The following is a 19,277-nucleotide window of genomic DNA, read 5'->3' as shown; positions in this document are numbered from 1 at the left end:
AAAAGTTAATGTGGTATGCATATACCAAAGGGAAACCCTTTTTCTTTATTAGTAATGCCAGGGCATTGGGTCATTGTACTTGCCTCTTTTGCTGTGGACAACCAAACCAGTAAGTGGTCATCTTGTTTGACTTTCTAAAAAGACAAAATAATGTGAGATTATAAAAGATAATGAATGTCTTTATTAGATGTCGGACTGAATATGAAGTTAAAGATCAAGCTGCGAAAGGAGATGAAGTGACTCGAAAGCGATTTCATGCATTTGTACTCTTTCTGGGAGAACTTTATCTTAACCTGGAGGTGAGAACACATTTTTAAGTATTAATGGGGCCTGGGAACAAATTGATCTAAATGAGGAATGGTTTGTACTATAGTTTTATAACATCAGAAGTGACATGAAAAGAGGAAATGGGAGAGTAAGAAAATAATTTAGTACTTACCTCATGGTAGAGTCTGAATGGAACTTTTGTGACATTAGTTTTTTCTGCTGATGGGCAGGGCATTAGAAATAATTACTGAACTTTAAAAGACTTTATGTACTCATAGGAAACTGTAGTATACCTGTGAGTATAAGCTTTTCAGAGAATTGATACCTTTAAATCCTTATAACGTATTCTACGGAATACAAAACTTCAAGGGAAGGTGAGAGAACAGAATTTACAGCTTAACCCAGAATAGGGTTTATTTATTTATTTTTTAAGTAAAAATTAAATATAAGCATAAACATGTTTTGGAGGTATGTGTGTATTGGAATGGCTAAGTCGAGCTAATAAATGTTTTATATCTTTTGATAATAAGAATACTTAATTTTTAACTCTAATCATTATGATGTGCAGCAGATCTCAGGACGAATTTCTCCTAACCGAAATTTTATACTCTTACGCCAGCATTTCTTTAGTCCCCACAGCCCCAAGATTTGTCTTTTTTGTCTTACTGCATACATTAATTTTCTACATAAAATGCATTTGTACAAAGACTGTAGCTGAACGTAAATTCCGGTGATAAACTTAAATCTGTATAAACCTATAAATGAGATTCATTAGTAAAGAAGGTGTAAATATGTGTCTTGTTAAAAACACTAATGTGTGAATTTGGTATTAACATATAATCTTATATATATAGTATAATCATAAACTTGGCAGATAAATGAATCCACTGTTGAGTGTGCGTTATGTCTTACTCTTTTTTTAGTCTGATTTTTATATAAGCCAAACTAAGAGTACCAACTTAAAATATGGCTTACACAATTTTAAGAATGCTGTAAATGATTTCAGCTATTTGAGAAGTTGAGACAGGGGGATTGTCTTTTAATTTTCTTTTCCTTTGAAAGATCAAGGGAACAAATGGGCAGGTTACGAGAGCAGATATTCTTCAAGTTGGTCTGCGTGAATTGCTGAATGCCCTCTTCTCTAATCCAATGGATGACAACTTAATTTGTGCAGTAAAATTATTAAAGGTAGGTTTTACTTTTTTTTAAAAAAATAACAGTTTTACTCATAATTTAGGGGAAGAAAAGTTTGGTACAGGTGAATTTTTTATTTAAAGTTTAAACAGGCATAAGTATATACTAATTGTATATATAAGAAGCAAAATTTAGAAGTGAAAAATGGAACATTTTCATCCTATTGCCATCTGTAAATTCCTTTCTGTATTTATGCACTCTATAAATAAGATTGTATTTTGTTCTTGCTTCTACTCCTAACCCCTCCCTACTTGCATGGCATGCAGATTTAGCTCAGTATTGAAAGTTCTCTTGTATCCCATTACATTAATATGTGATCCATTTTACTAATTAATATCACTTTAGCCACTGCAGCACTAATGTAATCTTTCATTATCTTTATATGTGTAGATATTTCTTTTTTTTTTTTTTTTTTTTTTTTTAATGTGTAGATATTTCTGTAGTTTAAATTTCTAAACACAGACATGGTGGGTCAGTAGGCAAATATATTTTATATTGACTATAATGCCAAGTTTCTTTCCAAATACTGAGCCAGGATATATTTCCAATAATAGTGTTTCCATCAATACTATTTTCCCTATGCTTTGTAATAGATGCAATCAGTTTTGGTTTTTGATTTGTCATATGTTACAAGTAAAAATGAAAACTTCATTTTACATTGCATTTTTGGATCAGTAATAAATTTAAACATTCCTTCATGTTTACTCATTTATCAGTTTCTATAAGTTACCTGTTGATATCCGTAGTTCTTTTCTTGATGGAACTTTTTTTTTAACTCAGAGCTTTTATATTCATTGCATAGTTTTAAAAGTAACATGTTCGGGGCTGGGGATTTAGCTCAGCGGCATAAGCACCTGCCTTGCAAGCAGGCAGTCGTGAGTTCGATCCCCGTTACCGATAAAAAGGAAAAAGACGAAAAAAGAAAAAGTAACATGTTCAACTTGAGCACTGGGACATATGCCAAAATTGCCCCACTCTACAAGGCTACAGCAGAAAGATCACAAGTTTGAGGCCAATGTGGACAACTCAGTGACTTAGCAAGACCCTATCTCAAAATAAAAAATTGTACAAGAACTGGGAAAGCAGCTCTATGTGAAGGCCCCTGGGTATAATCTCCAGTACCAGAAAAGACAAAACAAAGTAAAATGATGTGACGTTTGTTATACTCTAATAGACTTAGTCATACAAGACTTAAACACTGCCATTGATACAAAACCCATGATGAAAGTTCTGCTACAGTTCATTCTTTTATAGTGGTACTTTGGTTCACACACTTGATTATTTCTATGATTCTAGTTGCAGAGTGAGTTGGATGAGAAATAAATCAAATTCAGTGGTTAGGTTTAGTGTTGACCGAGGGGAAATTTGATTTGGTTCTTGTCTAGTTCTGTTGGGAACCAGAATCGTGGAGAGAATTGAGTTTGTGAACCAAGGTATCACTGTAGTTTGTCTCAGTCAAGAAAAACATAGAAGATACAGAGGTTTGTAAACGTTATTCGGTAGGCAGAGAGCATTTGCTTGAACTGCAGCTAATGTGTTTTCAATATTTCTGTGTCACTGAACTTTTTACGGACACTTGCTTTAGTTGACAGGATCAGTTTTGGAAGATGCTTGGAAAGAAAAATTAAAGACTGATATGGAAGAAATTATTCAGAGAATTGAAAATGTTGTCCTAGATGCAAACTGCAGCAGGTAGGAAAAGAAACGAATCTCATTTTTTGCCCATTTGTGGGTCTAGGTGTTAATCTGCTATACTTCATCAGAGTAATTGAAATCTTACCGACTGGTTGACAGAAATATTTAAAGATAACAGTCTTACGTATGGCTTCTCATTAGTCACTTTTGTTTAGTTAAGTTTAAAAATTGAAATAGTAAGGTTTTCCTGTAAGAAGAGTCTGAAGAATCAAATGATTCATAGTTTAATGCTAACAAATACTTGTGTAAAAGATCACCATGCCATGTAAGAAACAACATTTAAAGGATGTTGTTGCTTTTAATAACAATATAGTCACAATTGCATGGAACACATTTTAAGGCTGGTTGTTTGTTTCGAGACAGGATCTTGCTATATAGTTCAGACTGGCCTTGAACTCACAGCTGTTCATCTACCTCAGCCTATTGAGTGTTGGAATTACAGGCATGTGCCACCATACTCACCTGTCTCAGTGTTTTTTGGGTTTTTGGTACTGGGGATTGAATTTATGACCTCATATTTGCCAGGCAGGTGGTTATGCCACTGAGCTAAATCCTCGGCCCTCAATGTTTTTGAAAAATAAGATGAATTTACAACATTACAGGGAAAACCTAGAAAATTATAGCATTGGCTATACATGTTAAAATAGAAAATAAAATTTTAGGAATCCATGAGATATTTTGGGACCTTGCATCACGTATGGTGAGTTAGTATATTAACTCATTTTGGACTTTTGTCTGTAGAGATGTAAAACAGATGCTCTTGAAGCTTGTAGAACTTCGGTCAAGTAACTGGGGCAGAGTACATGCAACTTCAACGTACAGAGAAGCAACACCTGAAAATGATCCTAACTACTTTATGGTAAGTCAGTGTTTATATTTTAAGTGTATTGCTTAAACTTTTCATTGACAAAGGATTGCACAGAGCAGTGACCTGGTAAATAAAAAGAAAGGATCATCTCAAGAAAGATCCATCTCCTGACAAGAGATTTATTAATAAGGCTTGGTCTTGAGTCAGCATATAGATGCCAGGAAGCAGATTTTCTAGAGAATTAATAACCAAAAGTTCAGCGTCTCAGATTTTACATTGCATATTATAGCAAAAACTAAGTAAAAACAGTTACTAGGTCAGCGATGAACCTGGAGCTTCTGACAACTGAATACAAAGCAGCTATAGAGGAATGTTCCTGTAACACTGGTCTTGGCAGTTCTTAAGGAAAAGGGAATATGCAGTCTAAATGAGCTGATATTAAATCATAATGCACAACAGAAACATTGATCAGAAATGCCAGACATTAGAATTTTAGGAACATGAAATTAATAAATCAGAAATCCATAATAAGCCATAGACCTTTCTCGGTGAAGTAGAGTGGCTGCTGGAATTTAGGATTTTTTTTTCTCTTTTGCTTATTCGTGCATTGTCTAGTGCAGAAGAGTGACAGCAGCCATTTTGCAGTAATTAATTTTATTTATAAAAAATTCTGAATGAAAAATGTTGTCATTTTGATTCACCCTAGAATGAACCAACATTTTATACATCTGATGGGGTTCCTTTCACTGCAGCAGATCCAGGTATGTTGTCTGATAGTCATTGTCACCCTCATGTTTTTGATAAAGCAGTACTTATAGAAAACCATTTTCTACCACTACAAATGTAATTTTTTAACGTGTTCACTGCGTTCTAAAACATAGGATAAAGGTTTTCTTATTTGAGCCATTTCAAATTTAAATCTGATTGTGCATATAGTGTTATTTTACCTTAAGGACTACAAGAATCCATCAGTTGCATGCAGCTACTTTTATATTTTCTCTCATAATATTTTGTTTTTATGCTCTTAAGCTTTCAGGTGATTAGGGTGAAACTGAAAGATGGTTCTAGTTCACTGCAGAGTCAGAAACTTGTATTAGCATGCCTTAATACAGATTTCATTAATTAAAATCTAAATGTCTGCCTACTTCCCCTCCCAGAAAAGGATCATTTATAGACAGACTGTTTTAATTGTGATAGATGGTACTAAAGGTTGAGCAAAAAATTTTCCCGCTTAGTGCAAACTACAACCAACTTGCGGTTGGGACTTTTCCTGTTTTTTTTTCTGAATAGCAGGTGTTAACTGGTGTGTGCCCTAGCACAGAGTTTCTTTAATATGAAGAAGTAGAATTAAGTTACTGTCAGCATCTTCAACTTCACTAAATGTTGATAAATTGCTTTCCAATGCAATTATGCCACTTAATATTTCCACCAACAGCTTGTAAGAGTACTACTGCTTATCTTTGGCAACACTCATTATCGCACTTAAATTTTTCAGTCCAGTTGAATGAATTTCTGTCTTGTCATTTTATTTCCCTGCCTGGTGAGGCAGAATTTTTCCTTTTTCTGTTGATCTTTGGATTTCTTCCTTTGAGAATTGTCTCTTTACCCTCATTTTAATAGGTCATTTGTTATAATAATTTGTGATTCTTCTGTATTCTAGAAAAAAGTGATCCTTAGTCAGCTGAGGCGTACTTCTTTCAGTGTGCCTCTTCTCGTTTTGTTTACAGTGTCTTGTAAAAACATTTGAGTTTTAATGTGAAATTTATCAGTCATAATTTGTGCTTTCCTTGATTTTATGTAGCCACTTTCAAATTTCATTTTCTTCTAAAAATCTTACTTTGCTGCTTTCGTTAGTTAGATCTCTAATCCACCTGGCTAATCTTTATGTGATAGGTATTAGGAATTAAATATTTTTCCATAGTCTTGTCTCAGTAAGTACTGAGTCATCCTTCTTTCCATAGTTATATATAAGCTCCCTATGTTGTATATCATGTTTGTTCACATGGATCTTTTGTTAATCTTTCTCCACCAATACCACACGCTTAATTATTACTGTCTTGCTATAAATCTTCCTATGTCTAGTAAGACAAATCTTATCTCTTATTTTTCAGTTACACTGATTCATTTTCACTGTTAATTGGTTACTTGTGTCTAGTTTGAGTAGTGTCTTACTCTGGTAAATTCTGTTCATGGAAATTTAGTTTGGTTTATCCAAACTAAATGTTTTGCATTTCATTCAGTTTTTTTCCCTCATCATTCATCCATGTTTGCTTTTGTTTCATATTTTATTTTCTTAATTCTAATTCTGATACCATTCATGATTTTCACACAGGAAGAAAGTTGTTTCCTTATGTCATGATATTTCTGTTGCAAGTTTATTTGACTTTGGCTCTTAAGCTTCATTCTAAAGTGATTTCAAACTTTCAGTAAAGTAACAAATATGAAAACTGTATAAAACATATCCATCTCCCTTTTACTTAGATGTACTTTTTTTCCCCCAGTCCTAGCGATTGAACACCCCCAGGATGTTCACACTGAGCTACACCTCTATCCTTTGATATTTTTGAGACAGGATCATGCTGAGTCACTGAGTTGTCCAGACTGACCTTGAATTTGTGATCCTTCTGCCTCAGCTTCTTATACTGGGATTATAGCAGTATCCATGCCGGAGTCAGAAGTACTTTTTGTTAACAGTTAAACTGAGTAATTCATGCTCTCTTCATACATTTTTTTCTAAACCATTTGAAGTTACATTTAGTATGGCTCTGTATTAATGCTTTAATATTTTAACTTTCTGACTTTTAAAAATACATTATAGCTTAAGTTATAGCAATTTATTAAAAATGACTTTAAATCTTTAAAAAGATTTCTAATACATTTTAAGAAATCTTCTGGGAGTAACAGAGTTTCCACTCCAATGGCTTTGGAATAGATTTGGGTGGGGGGAGTCTTCATGTGAACAGTAGAAATTTGAGGTACAGATCCACTGTTACAAAGTCTTACAAACCAGTATCTCCAGAGTGCCTCGATACTACTGCAGACCTATGCAGACAGCTGAGCTTTTTATTTGAGACAGGATTTCACTCTGCAGTTCAGGCTGGCTTTGAACTCACTTTGTGGCCCATGCTGGCCTCAAACTTAGAGCAATCTTCCTGCCTTAGCTTCCTGAGTGCTGGGAATGCAAGTGTATGCCACCATGCCTGAGGTTCCTTTGTGGGTTTTTAAATTTTATGTATTTATTTATTTTTGGTCTCTGAGACAGTCTCACTGTGCATTTCAGGATGGCCTTGGGCTTACTTTGTAGCCCAGGTTGGTCTCAAATTTGTAATGGTCCTCCTGCCTCAGGCTCCTTCGTGCTGGGATTATAGAGGTGCGCCACCAGCCCTGGCTGAGATTCCTTTTTATATTTGTCTTTACCACTCTGCTGAGTTTTGTTTTAGTTTTTCCTGGCACACTTTGTGTTTAAGATATCAGCTCTTTGAGGGTCCCTTGCTTGTGCAGGATGAGATGAGTAAGGAGCATAGATTCTGTTTTCCTATTTCATATGGACCCAAGACCTTGATACAGATTTTTCTGTGGAGAGGTGTAGAGGGTTTTTTGTTTTTTGTTTTTTTTTCCTGAGCCAATCTTGCAGCATAGTTCAAGCTGGCCTTGAACTCACTGTGATCCAGGATGGCCTTGAATTTACAGCAGTCCTCCTGCCTCACCCTTGCAAGTGCTGGCATTACAGGCATGCACCACCATGCCTGAATTTCTGTGGGTTTTAAAATCTTAAGCCCTTAGTCTTTGAGATGAGAACTATCTGTCAGCCTCCCTGTACCAGCTGTAGTAGTTAATGGATAGTTTTTTCCTGTTGTCATTATATTCCTATTTTTTCCTATTTAGGTTTTTTCCTATTGTCATTTGGTGCCTTGATTTTTTTTTTTTTTTTTTTTTTTTTTTTTTTTTTTTTTTAAAGGTGGTCTCATCTACTATCTCAAGCATTTGTAAAGCCGGACGTAGTATATTGCTGTAATCTCAGCACTCAGGAGATTGAGACAGGAAGGTTGCTGAGAGTTTGAGGCCAGCATTGGATTACATAGTGAGACCTTATCTACACTTGATCTTAGCCAAAAGGCAGAGAAGTGATGTGAGACCTTGTAGCAGAAGGCTTTATAGTCAAAATATTCTGTAAATTGTCAACACTGAGTCACCAACTCTTGAAGTTGAGTTTTATAGACACTGATGATCTTGGGAAAACATGATCTTTATCCAGTGGTTATAATATTCTTTTAAGACCCATAGTGGCTTTCGTTTTTAAGAAACTAATATTAATTAGTAACATTACACTTAATATATGCTGATCCATTTCATTATTCAGAGATTTTATTGTTCAGATCCATGTGTACATACTAAGTTTAAAAGGCACCCATTAACTCTGTCTACATGAGCTGGCAAGTAAACAGCTGTATTACCTGTCTCTTCAGTGGCTAGAGCTGAAGTAAGCTGAGTATCTTACTTTCCCGGTCTCTTAAGGGAAGGAAAGAAAAGAAAATGCCCACTGCTGAAAACCTTTGACAAGTTAAAACTCACCAGCTTGAATGAATTGCTATTACCTGGTAGCAGAGGGTGTCCTTTGCTGTGGAGGAGTAATGTGGCAGCTGGAAGCTGGGAGTATTAGGAGGGCAGGCAGAAAAGGAAAAACAGTGTGAAAGTGTTGTTCCTTCCCAGCAGAACCAGAATTCTTTCTCATGAAAAGCAGCATAGAGACAAATAATTAAGATTTGTGAGTATGCAGCGGATTGGGAGAAGTTGGTAAACTTAAGTAACCAATTAATGGAAGCTATTTTATGTAATTGGGAGTTTACTGCTATTTAAACATTGGTTCACTTAAATGAAAAGGGACAACTGGGTCATTTCATAGGATTTTTTTGTTGTTACTGTCTTAAAGATTACCAAGAGAAGTATCAAGAGTTACTTGAAAGAGAGGACTTTTTTCCAGATTATGAAGAAAATGGAACAGATTTATCAGGGGCTGGTGATCCGTAAGTTCTTTTTAGTTACTAGTTTGTGTTGCTTTGTTTCTGTGGTCAATTTTTAGGTAAAGAGTAGAATAGAAAAAAATGAGGAATGGCATTTCTATTCAATGTTTTATTATATTGTTTGGAGGTGATATATGTACTAAAAATTTTCAGAAATCATACTAAAAACTCAGGCTCTATTCTGAAAACATAGTTGAAGGAAAGAAAACAAAGCGTAGTATTCTTAAGCATTATTTCTAAAACAATAGATTTTATTATGCCTACAGTTTAAGAATCTCTGATTCTTACTGTAAGATCGTGGGTGACTTCTGTGCCTGTTTCTCCATCTGGGAGACAGGAATAGTAGTGCCCCCTCTTGGAATCTTTTTGAGAACTAAATGGGAATACATTAAATATTTGACAGCCTTCTAGCACATAGTAAAAGGCTTGAATCTTAAGTTTTTAAAGAATAGAGTGAAGAAAACAAGTTACTGTATAGACAGATTTAGGCCAATAGAAAGATTATATAGTCTTGTTTTTTTGTGTTTGTGTTTTTCCTGTACCAAAAATTGACCTCAGGACCTTGCGCCAGGTAGGCACTTGTGCTGCTGAGTATAGTCCTGGCTGTGGTCTTGTTCTCTTCACTTGTTACTTTCCCAGTGCCTTTAACAACTTGTGTGTATTTGTATAAGCTACTTAGGTTCTTTTTTTTCCACCTATGTCAGTGTGGGCCGGGGAGTAAATTATGTCTGTGACTTTGTATTTTAATCTTTTGTGTGTATTCTAGAAAAAAGTGAACCACTTGGGGTTTTGTTGTTGTTGGTTTTGTTTTTTTTTGTTGGTACTGGGAATTGCACTCACGACCTTGCGCTTGCCAGGCTGGCACTTCCACCGCTGAGCTAAATTTCTGGCCCTAAGTGAACTACTTTTATTTTAGTGATCTCTTCTGAGCATTTAAGATCCAGAAATATAATATTGTCATACCTTTATATAGCTTGATAGAAAATACAGAGATTTAAAGACCCAGGGAAAACTAGGAAGCTTTAAACCTGCTGGATATTAGAAGTTGTTCTTGGCATTGAATTATGGATTTTTTTTTTTCTAAACTTTTGTTCAGGAAACATCATATTCTCTTGCTCAGATGAGCTCGTGGATATATCAACATGTGGTGTGCCCTTATATTAGAAAAGAAGAAGAAATGGAAAGAAAATGACCTACATGCAGTCGATAGGCTTGGCAGATAATTTGTTGCACTTTTGGGGGGGGGGATATTTTGGGGTGAATAAGGGTAAAAGGGCACATAGACATCATGTTGTGGGGAAAAGGTATAGAAAAGGGAAAAGATGTGGAATCATATGTTTTTCTCTGAAACATGCTTAGTCAAAAGTTTATTTACTAAACAACTTGTTACCACTCAACTTTTTAAAAAATTTCCAAAATAAAGATACTAGAGTAACTTTTTAAATACAACCATTGGAAATTCATGTGTAATTACATTCTTTATTGGCTCTTTACATTTTCCTCTCATACTTAAACAAGGAAAACCTTGCTTTCTATCATTTTAAACTTCTAGTTTGGCAGGAACTATAGTTGGAGGAAGATTCTAGAATTGATAACCTCTAAATTAGCTTCCTATCATGAAAGTCTGGTTCCAGATAAGTCGGAGTGTAACTACCTTATTGTGGAAATAAGCTAGCCAGAATCAGAGGAGAAATAATACTTTGTGATGTTAAATAGTTGTAATGATATATAGTAAAACATCAAAGAGGCAAACTCTATCTGAAATAACCTTGTAGCTGTAATATAATTAATTCAGCCTTGGAGAGTTGTCACATACATTCTTTACATGGCTTTGTAGACATTTTCTGAATTGAAAAGCATTAAATTTATGAGTCATCTTTGGGTTGTTTTACAGATACTTGGATGATATTGATGATGAGATGGACCCAGAAATTGAAGAAGCTTATGAAAAGTTTTGTTTGGAATCAGAGCATAAGCGAAAACAGTAAAGTTAAATTTCACTGTATCAGTTTTTATAAAAGTTTAGGTATGATGATTTAGCAGAACACAAGGAAGCAAGAACATGTGTCATACTTATACCAAATTAAGTATGTTGAGTTATGTTACTAATGTATGCTACTTTAATTTTGTTTAACACTATCTGCCAAAATAAACTTTATTCCCTATAACTTAAAATGTGTATATATATAAAATAGTTTATTATGTACAGTTAATTCCACTGTTTTGGCTGCAATAAAATTGATTTTGAAATAAATGAAATGGGTGAAAGTAAATTTTGCTAGCTGGTTAGATGCTTATCCTTTTAAGTTTTCTTTCTTGAGTGAAAAAGACTCAGCCTAGAAATACAGATTACTCAAAAATGTAGTTTTTTTTTAAGATAGGAATATTAAAGCTTTTTTATTTTGATACTTATGTCTCAATTAATTGAGTTTCAAGTATTGCTGGTTGTGATGGCACACACTTGAGAAGATGAGACAAGAGGATCATTGTGAGTTTGAGGTCAGCCTTAACTATATAGTGAGACCTTGTCTCAAAACAAAATTGATCATAGTCATAAACATCCGTAGCACTAGTCTTTGAATATATCAACAGCTGACTTAACACATGTAGATTGTATTTGACACATATTTGTAAAAATATCATTAATGAAGGAAAAAACTTAGAATTCCCAGCTAAACAGCCAAGATTGTTCACTGAGGATTTATTCCAATTGAAGAATTTTTTTTTTTTTTTTTTTTTTTGTATTGGGGATCGAACTCACGACTGCATGCTTGCAAGGCAGGCGCCTATGCCACTGAGCTAAATCCCCAGCCCAAGAATTATTTTTTTGTTTCTTTTACTTGACTAACTTTAGTACCCTAAGGCCTGGAACATTTTTCTGTTTTATTTATATGACGTTCTCATTTTTATTTTGTAGCATGGATTGCATTGACTTTTTTACTAGAGAATTTTACTGGGTAATTTGTCATTCAAGTTTTCATCTGCTTTATAATTGATACATCTCGAGGATCATTTTTCTAATACTTTTACTATAATGTGTTATCACCTCAGCCCAATCCAAGTAATATTTTTACCTAATGCCAAATGTTTTTCAACTAACTAAAAGACATTTATAAAAGAGTTGCCTGTAAATATGCATGTAAATAGTTCTGTTAATAACCCACTGTTTTACATTTGGAACACCTGTGTCTGCTAATACAGTTAGCTTCCTCACTTTTCTGCTTGTTCAGTCTGAATTAAAGTTAGACTTTGAAAAATAAAATTTAAAATAGTTTTGTTCCTTTAAGTTTTTGAAGTGCTATTACGGTATTTTAAAGAATTTGGTGTTTAATTTATTTATATAATTTAAAATCAGAAGCCATAGTACAACAGGATATTTGACTCAATGTCTATTAAGAATTCAGTGCAATAACAGAAATCTAGATAAACTAGCAAATATATATAAAAATTCTGAGATTCTTGTGAAGGAGGAATATATATATATTAATATTACATATATGAAATTAGGCCAGGCACAGTGATATACACCTAAAAGCTGTAGGATCACTGAGTTTGAGGCCAACCTGGGCTCCATAGTAAGTTCAGGGCCAGCCAGAACGACATAGTGAGACCCTGCAAGCAAAAAAATGCTTCCTGTAACATGGTATAACTATTAGTATAATCTATAGTTCTCTAAAGATAGTGCTTACAGTACCTTAGAACAACAACCAGGGAATGCTAACTGACATACTTTGAACTTGTAGCAGTTCTGTGAGTAAACAGCTAGCATTTGCCCATTAACTCATTTTTGCCAACTTCTGCTATACTCCAGTATTTGTCAACAGGATCAGTATATGTTTTAAATACTACTTCAGCATAAAAAACCACCCAAGAGCTGGGGATGTAGTTCAGTGGAAGAGTCCTTGCCTATACAAGGCCCTAGGTTCAATCCCCTGTGTGTGGTGAGAAACCACTCTTAATATTTTAATGATTTTATGCTTATGTGCTTCAGGCATTAGATATAGCACCGTGGGGATGCATTCTCTATTGTGTAATGTCTGAGGCCTTGTCTGGGAAGACTAAGGGCTCGAAATAGCTTGAACAGCTGGGGGCTTGAACATCTGGAGTCATCTCACATGGCTAGTGACTAGACGCAAATCTCTGAAAGCCAGAACTAGACTGAAACTGTTGACCAGAACCACCTACCCTTTACCTTTGGCATGTCTATGTTGCTTGGACTTCTTGCAGTCTGTCGGCTGGATTCAGAAATCAGCTATTCTAAAATACCTAGGAAAGCGGGGAGTGATAGCGCATGTCTCTGGGAGGCTGCAGCAGGAGGATTGCCATAAGTTCAAGGCCAGCCTGCATGCATAGTGAGACTTTGTCTCATAAAATACCCAGGAGGAGGCTGCATGTAGAAGACATGCAGCAGTACTTCTACATTATCTTGGTTCTAAATGAGTCACTAAAGCTGTATCAAATAGGCCATCAAGCAACATGTGGATGTTTTAAAATTGTGACTATAGTTAACCTTGTGTCACAATTGTTGGCCTTTAGAAATTCCATGTTTTCAAAAGCAACATATAAGAATGTGTCAGAATTACTAGTGTATCTCCAGTGAACAAGATTACCAGTAAATGTCATAGTATTGTGTTCTAGAAACAAAGCACAAATACTGGTCTTAATTTGGCAGTCATGTTATCAATTTAGGCTGTATCTATATAGTCAGTGCCCCACTTCTCAACACACACCATCTGATATTATCAGGAACACATCTGTACTTGAATATTTGTTGCAGTAAAGGGAACATACACCTGGAGAGATGGGTGTATCATCAGTATGAGGGTGTTAGACCTTAAATAGAATTTGAGCTGTGGTTGGGGAACTTGGGTGGTCTAACGCATTAGAGAGTCACTGCAGATTGGAAGTTGTCAGATAATTGCATTAAGACTTGGGAGAGGAGAGATGAATGTGGGTTAAGTTGTTAAGTCACATTTGGCAAGAGGATGTTCAATATGCAAGTTAAATCTGTCAAATGGAAGTTGACTCAAACATAAAAAAGCACCTCTAGTGTTAGGTTAGAAGGACAGATAGCCAAGTACAAAGGTCACAGGAAAAACATTTTCTTCTGAGACCTCACAGCAGCTATAAAATGCATCATGACCCCAACCTTTTGTAGCCACTGCTTTAATATCCTAGAACTGCTTCTACCCATCTGTTACTGGAAATACCCAGTTGCCAAACTGTCCTTGCCTCTAGACAGCACCCAAGCTGTAGCAGATCCTTGCTTCTAATTTTTCTGCAGCAGCCACATCCTACTCTAAACTGATCTCTCTTCCTATAGAACTAAGAGTCCCTTCAGCAGGCACACAAACCTTACCAAGATGGTTGGTACTCCCCCTTGTGGAGTAGATGCCACCTTCAGTTCTCCTGCAGTGCTCGTTTTCATACATGATTTTTCCAGATGGCAAGTGTGAGGCTGGTGTTTTGTGGTTTGGTTTGACTACATTTTAGTGGAGTTATGTTATTTAAGTTCATGCTGCTGCTGACCTGTTATGTTAACTTGGTGTCATGGTCTGTGTCCCCCAGGCCTCATGAGTTTGCATTGTGTATTTGTGATGGTTCATTGTCTAGTGCTTGAATTGATGGTGTCAGTGTGCCACCCACATAGGGGTGGAGCCAGGATGTGATGTAATGGCAGGAAGAAGGTGTGTCTGTCTCTTTGCTGGTTCAAGCTTGATGTCGGTGGCTGCCATGAACTGTGGTCCAGCCACGCCGGCCTGTCTTGGAGTCAATTGAGTGTGGACTGAAACCTCCAAAAACTGTAAGAAATAAACCTTTCCTTTCCCAACTTTGGGCTTCAGGTATTTTGTCTCAGCGACGAGTAAAAAGTAACCAAGTAAACCATTTTGTCTCAGTAACGAGTAAAAACCAATCAACTTGGCAAAACAGCAACCTGGGTGAGCTGAACACTGCTCACCTGTGCAGTTAGAGGTTCTGCAGTTTTGTTATTCCAGTACTAGGGAGTTGGAACAAGGCGTGTTCTACCACTCGACCCTGAACCTTTTTAAGTTTTTTGAGATGGTTTTGATAAGTTGCCTAGACTGGCTTTGAACTTGCAATGTTCCTACTTCAGCCTTCCAGGTAGCTGGAATTTCAGGAATGCCATTGCAGGAACTGCACCTGGTTGCCGGTCATGGATTAGTAAATTTGTACCACTATAAATTCATGAACACCTTCGATTAGGCTGTCAGCATTGCCAACAATCTTACTGTATCTGTCTCTAATTCCTTTTTAACTGCTTCATACCCTCTTCACTCTTCTCAGGTTCTTCAGCTCCTAATGACTTGCTTCACAGGAAAAAAGGCCAGATGAATTACACAAATGTACATGTTCTCCTGTATAGGAAATATCCTACTTTTAAAAATCTATTATTCGGGGCTGGAGATTTCGCTCAGCGGCATAAGCACCTGCCTTGCAAGCAGGTGCTGAGTTCGATTCCCAGTACCGATAAAAAAAAATCTTGTTATTCAATATTGGCTGGAATCTTGTCTCCCATCACTGTTTTTATTTTTTTTTTTAATTTTTTTCATTTTTATTGGTACCAGGGATTGAACTCACGACTGCTTGCTTGCAAGGCAGGTGCTTATGCCGATGAGCTAAATCCCCAGCCCCTCCCCTCACTGTTTAACAAAATCTGTTTCTTTCTCTCTGTCTCTGTCTCTCTCTCTCTTTCTCTCTGTCTCTCTCTCTCTCTGTCTGTGTTAAATCAAGCTCTGTGTGAGTTGAATGTGCCATTACCAAAAGAAATCTGGCCCTCATTTCTCCCAATAGGTCTCTGCTTCACAGACTCAAGTGCTGTCCCATATTTTCCATCTCCAGATCTCCTATTCAAATACATTATGATTTCTACCCAACTGTATACAACAACTTGTGCTACAGTCACCAGTAACCTTTATGTCACTAAATCCAGTAGACATTTAGTTCTTTTTTAAATTTGTCTTCTGTCAATATGTGACATAAAAATTGAAAACCTCTAGGACACAATAACCTGCTCTATGCTGGTGCCTTTGTGGACTTCTCTTCCTTTACCTGATTTTAAAAGCATGTTCCTCAAATCAGGCCTAAGAATTCTAATTTGCTTATGTCTCCATATTTTTGGACTGTTTCATCCTCTTCTATAAGCTTCAATTAGCTTCTGTCAGCAAGTGACTTGCAGATTTGTTTCTGTCTCCTGATCCCAGACCTTTATTAACCTGTACCATTTCCACTAGGAGAACTTAAGATATTTAACTCATACGTTAGCTAAATTTACAACCCCCACTCACCGATAGCACTGCTACCTTTTCAATCACTCCAAACAGAAACTCTGGCATTGTTTTAGATTCCTACGTTTCCCTCAAGTCCTAGGTTCAGTCATTCCCAAGAAGAGTTGGACTTCTAAAAACTATGCCCTCTTTGCTGACTGCCCAGGTCCTAAGTTCCAGCTGCTATTTTTCTCATTGATTTTTTTTTTTTTTTTTTTTTTTTTTTTTGGTGTGGAGATTGAACTCACAACCTCGTTTGCCAAGCAGGCACTTAATGCTGCTGAGCTAAAACCCCAGCCCTCATTAATTTTTGTGTTTTTAATTAGGGTCTTGCTGTGATGCTCAGGCTGGTCTCCAACTCTAGCTCTGACTCTAGGAATTTTTCCACCTTAGCGTCCTGAGTAGCTGGTGTTACTGTTATGTACGAAGCTTATGGTCTCACATCAAAGAATGAAGTTGCAAATCAAAAAGGAAGGAGAGATTTTACTAGAAATATGAATAGCTTTTGGATTTCGAAGAGGAGTCCTGAGTGGGGGGCAGCTGAGGCTTTTTGTTATGGGCATTTTGTACAGCAGAATGGGTCAAAGTACAATCAACCTATAGGATTATAAGTGTGCTTAGGTATTGGTCATAATAGGGAAGTGAGGCACATAGCAAAGGTATATGGTGAACATCATTAACTTTGGCTTATCTATAACTTTTAAGGTAGAACAAAGGCATTTCCTTAAAAATGAAAAAAATGAGAGTATGGGTCAGGGTGTTTGATCAACCCACTTACGCATCTGAAGGACTATGTTGGCTTACTGACTGGGTGTTGCTAACCACAGAGTAATCTCAAACCGCTGTTTATCTCTAGGGAGCCTTGCATGCCTGGTTCTCTTCAAACTTGTTGCAGGCACAGTTCTGATGGGTCTCATCTTTTGCACTGACTTCAAGAGCCTGACCTCTCTCAATCTAATTTAGCTGTCTATAATACTGAGATTATAGCACTAGTGACAACACCCAGCCTCTCCTGTTGGTATTTTAAAGGCCTTCTAAAGAATTCTCCACATCTGCACATGCATATAATCCATTCTCCACTCAGCAGTTCCAGAAATCTTTCAAATGTACAAATAGCATCACAAAATCACTCTGTACTACAATTTCCATTTAGAAGATTCCTAAACATTGGAGGGTAAAAGGGCTAGGCTAGCATAGAACTAAGCACTGCATAATACAAACTGATGCCTTGGATGCCTTCACAATTTACATAAGATTGAAACTAATTTTTATAATCGGCATTTTTAAAATGAAGGTGGGTTTACAGAGGCAGTGCTGTCACTTTTGCTTCCTAGAAGACTTGGTAATAAGCAAGTATACCTCAATAAAGTTGTTTAAAAACGAAGGCTGGAGCGGGGCGTGGTGGCACATGCCTGTAATCCAGCACTTAGGGAGGCTGAGGTAGGAGGATCCTTGCAAGGTGGAGACCAGCCAGGGCTGCAAAGTGAGCTCAAGGCCACCCTGAACTGCATAACGAGACCCTGTCTCAAAAAAGACAAAACAAAAGGGCTGGCCAGATAGAAATCTTTTCCTAGTTCGGTGTCAGAAAATAATGTCACAAGATAAAGACATGATTCATATGTCCATAATGATCTGGCCCCAGCCACACTCTTCCTCTTCAAGCCTCTCCCCTTTTGCTTATATACTGCCTTGCTTTCTTTCTTTCAACCCACATAAGCGAAAACATCTTTCCCGTGGACCTCGGAGCTTTAACCTCTACTTAGAATACTTTGTCCCCTACTGTACCAGCTAACCCTTACTTAAAACTTGATTTCAGTGGAAATAGTTCGTCTTGGTTACGCCTTTCCACTATCTGCTCTCATGGACATTTTTATCTTAGGCACATAAGTATAATCAAATTAGTCTTTTTTTCCAATTAATCTCTAGTCCGCCCTCTCATCCCCAAGAATTGAGCTTCTTTCCATGCTTCCCACCATAATTCACAAATAGGGTTGCGGAAGTAAAGACTGACGCGGTGCAGGCCGGACCTCCCTCCCGCGCCCACGCCCACGCCCGCTTCCTGACGTGCTCTCTGCCGGAGGCGAGCTGCGGGGGCGGGACTTCCGGCTCACATGTTTCCGGAGGCGGAAGGCCGCTGCCCGGCGGGGAGGTTTGAACTGCTGCTAGTGTTTTTTTTCTCCTTGGTCACCCCTATTGCGTGCTATTCTTCCACTGCCCAGGTGCGGCTGGTATCTCAGCCAAGACATTCTTTCTGTGACACTACCTCTCCGCGGTTGCGACTATTTTCCGTCATCCGGAAACATCACTCTTTGTAATTTGTCAGATTCAGAAAATATCCCTGGAGAAGCAATCGTGGGGAGGCGCGGACGCTGCGGTTGCCGGCTGTTGGCCAGACGGAAGCTCGGAGGCCATTGATTGGCCTCTTTCCCACAGCTTCGTAGCTCCCAGCTGCCGTGTAAGCGAGAGACCTTTAGTTGTTTGGATGAGACGTTTCTATAACCAGGTATTGTATTGTGAAAAGTGAGTTTCTCACCAGTTTCAAGAAGAGATTGGTTTGTGGCTAACACGCCGACAAAATGTACTACTGGGTGGGAGAACACAGATATAAAGCAGGGGAGATGAGGGTCGGGGCTAGATTATGATTTTCGTTGGTATGCCAGGAACTTGAGGTTCTACACTGATTCTTGTGTATGTCTGATTATTTAAAATTATTATCTATTAAAATACACCGGTTTTGGTAAAGCTGTTTTAAAAACAAAAACCCTTAAACTGTGGTAGAGACCTTTTAACAATTCGAAATCAGGATATTTTTTGATTTCCTTATTAGAAATTTTTCAAGGGTATAGCGGCATCCTTTTTTTTTTCTTGAAATATCGGGTAGATGAGTCTGAAGGGTGTGTGTACCAGAAATATGTTACCATTTATTCCCATGAATATTTATTGCCATTTAACAGCTATGTAAAGCAGTTAGTATAGTCTGACTTGTGGAAGTTACCTATGCAGCCG

The 19,277-nt window shown here is 37.0% G+C and overlaps 2 protein-coding genes across 9 annotated transcripts in view; both read left to right on the top strand.

Annotated features, from left to right (window-relative positions):
* Paip1 (poly(A) binding protein interacting protein 1) overlaps positions 1-11,244 on the top strand; it is a 34,229-nt gene extending 22,985 nt beyond the window's left edge. For all 3 annotated transcript variants that reach the window (XM_063258125.1, XM_003470258.5, XM_063258124.1), the window contains exons 5-11: positions 188-299; positions 1,330-1,455; positions 3,047-3,153; positions 3,898-4,015; positions 4,671-4,725; positions 8,895-8,988; positions 10,880-11,244. In XM_063258125.1, coding sequence (XP_063114195.1) covers positions 188-299; positions 1,330-1,455; positions 3,047-3,153; positions 3,898-4,015; positions 4,671-4,725; positions 8,895-8,988; positions 10,880-10,973 — 706 coding nt within the window. In that variant the 3' untranslated portion in view covers positions 10,974-11,244. The remainder of the gene's footprint in view (positions 1-187; positions 300-1,329; positions 1,456-3,046; positions 3,154-3,897; positions 4,016-4,670; positions 4,726-8,894; positions 8,989-10,879) is intronic.
* A 203-nt stretch (positions 11,245-11,447) lies between these two features.
* CUNH5orf34 (chromosome unknown C5orf34 homolog) overlaps positions 11,448-19,277 on the top strand; it is a 38,401-nt gene continuing 30,571 nt past the window's right edge. For 4 of the 6 annotated variants that reach the window (XR_010050457.1, XR_010050455.1, XR_010050456.1 and 1 more), the window contains exon 1: positions 11,448-18,774. The gene's annotated coding sequence lies outside the window, so the exon portion shown is untranslated. The remainder of the gene's footprint in view (positions 18,775-19,277) is intronic. The other 2 variants (XR_010050458.1, XR_010050459.1) reach the window with 2 other exon arrangements.

This window comes from Cavia porcellus, unplaced genomic scaffold (assembly GCF_034190915.1).
Source record: "Cavia porcellus strain 051 isolate PalLab524CR breed Dunkin Hartley unplaced genomic scaffold, mCavPor4.1 scaffold_11, whole genome shotgun sequence".
Lineage (NCBI taxonomy): Eukaryota > Metazoa > Chordata > Mammalia > Rodentia > Caviidae > Cavia > Cavia porcellus.
This window is presented reverse-complemented; position numbering and strand designations above follow the sequence as displayed.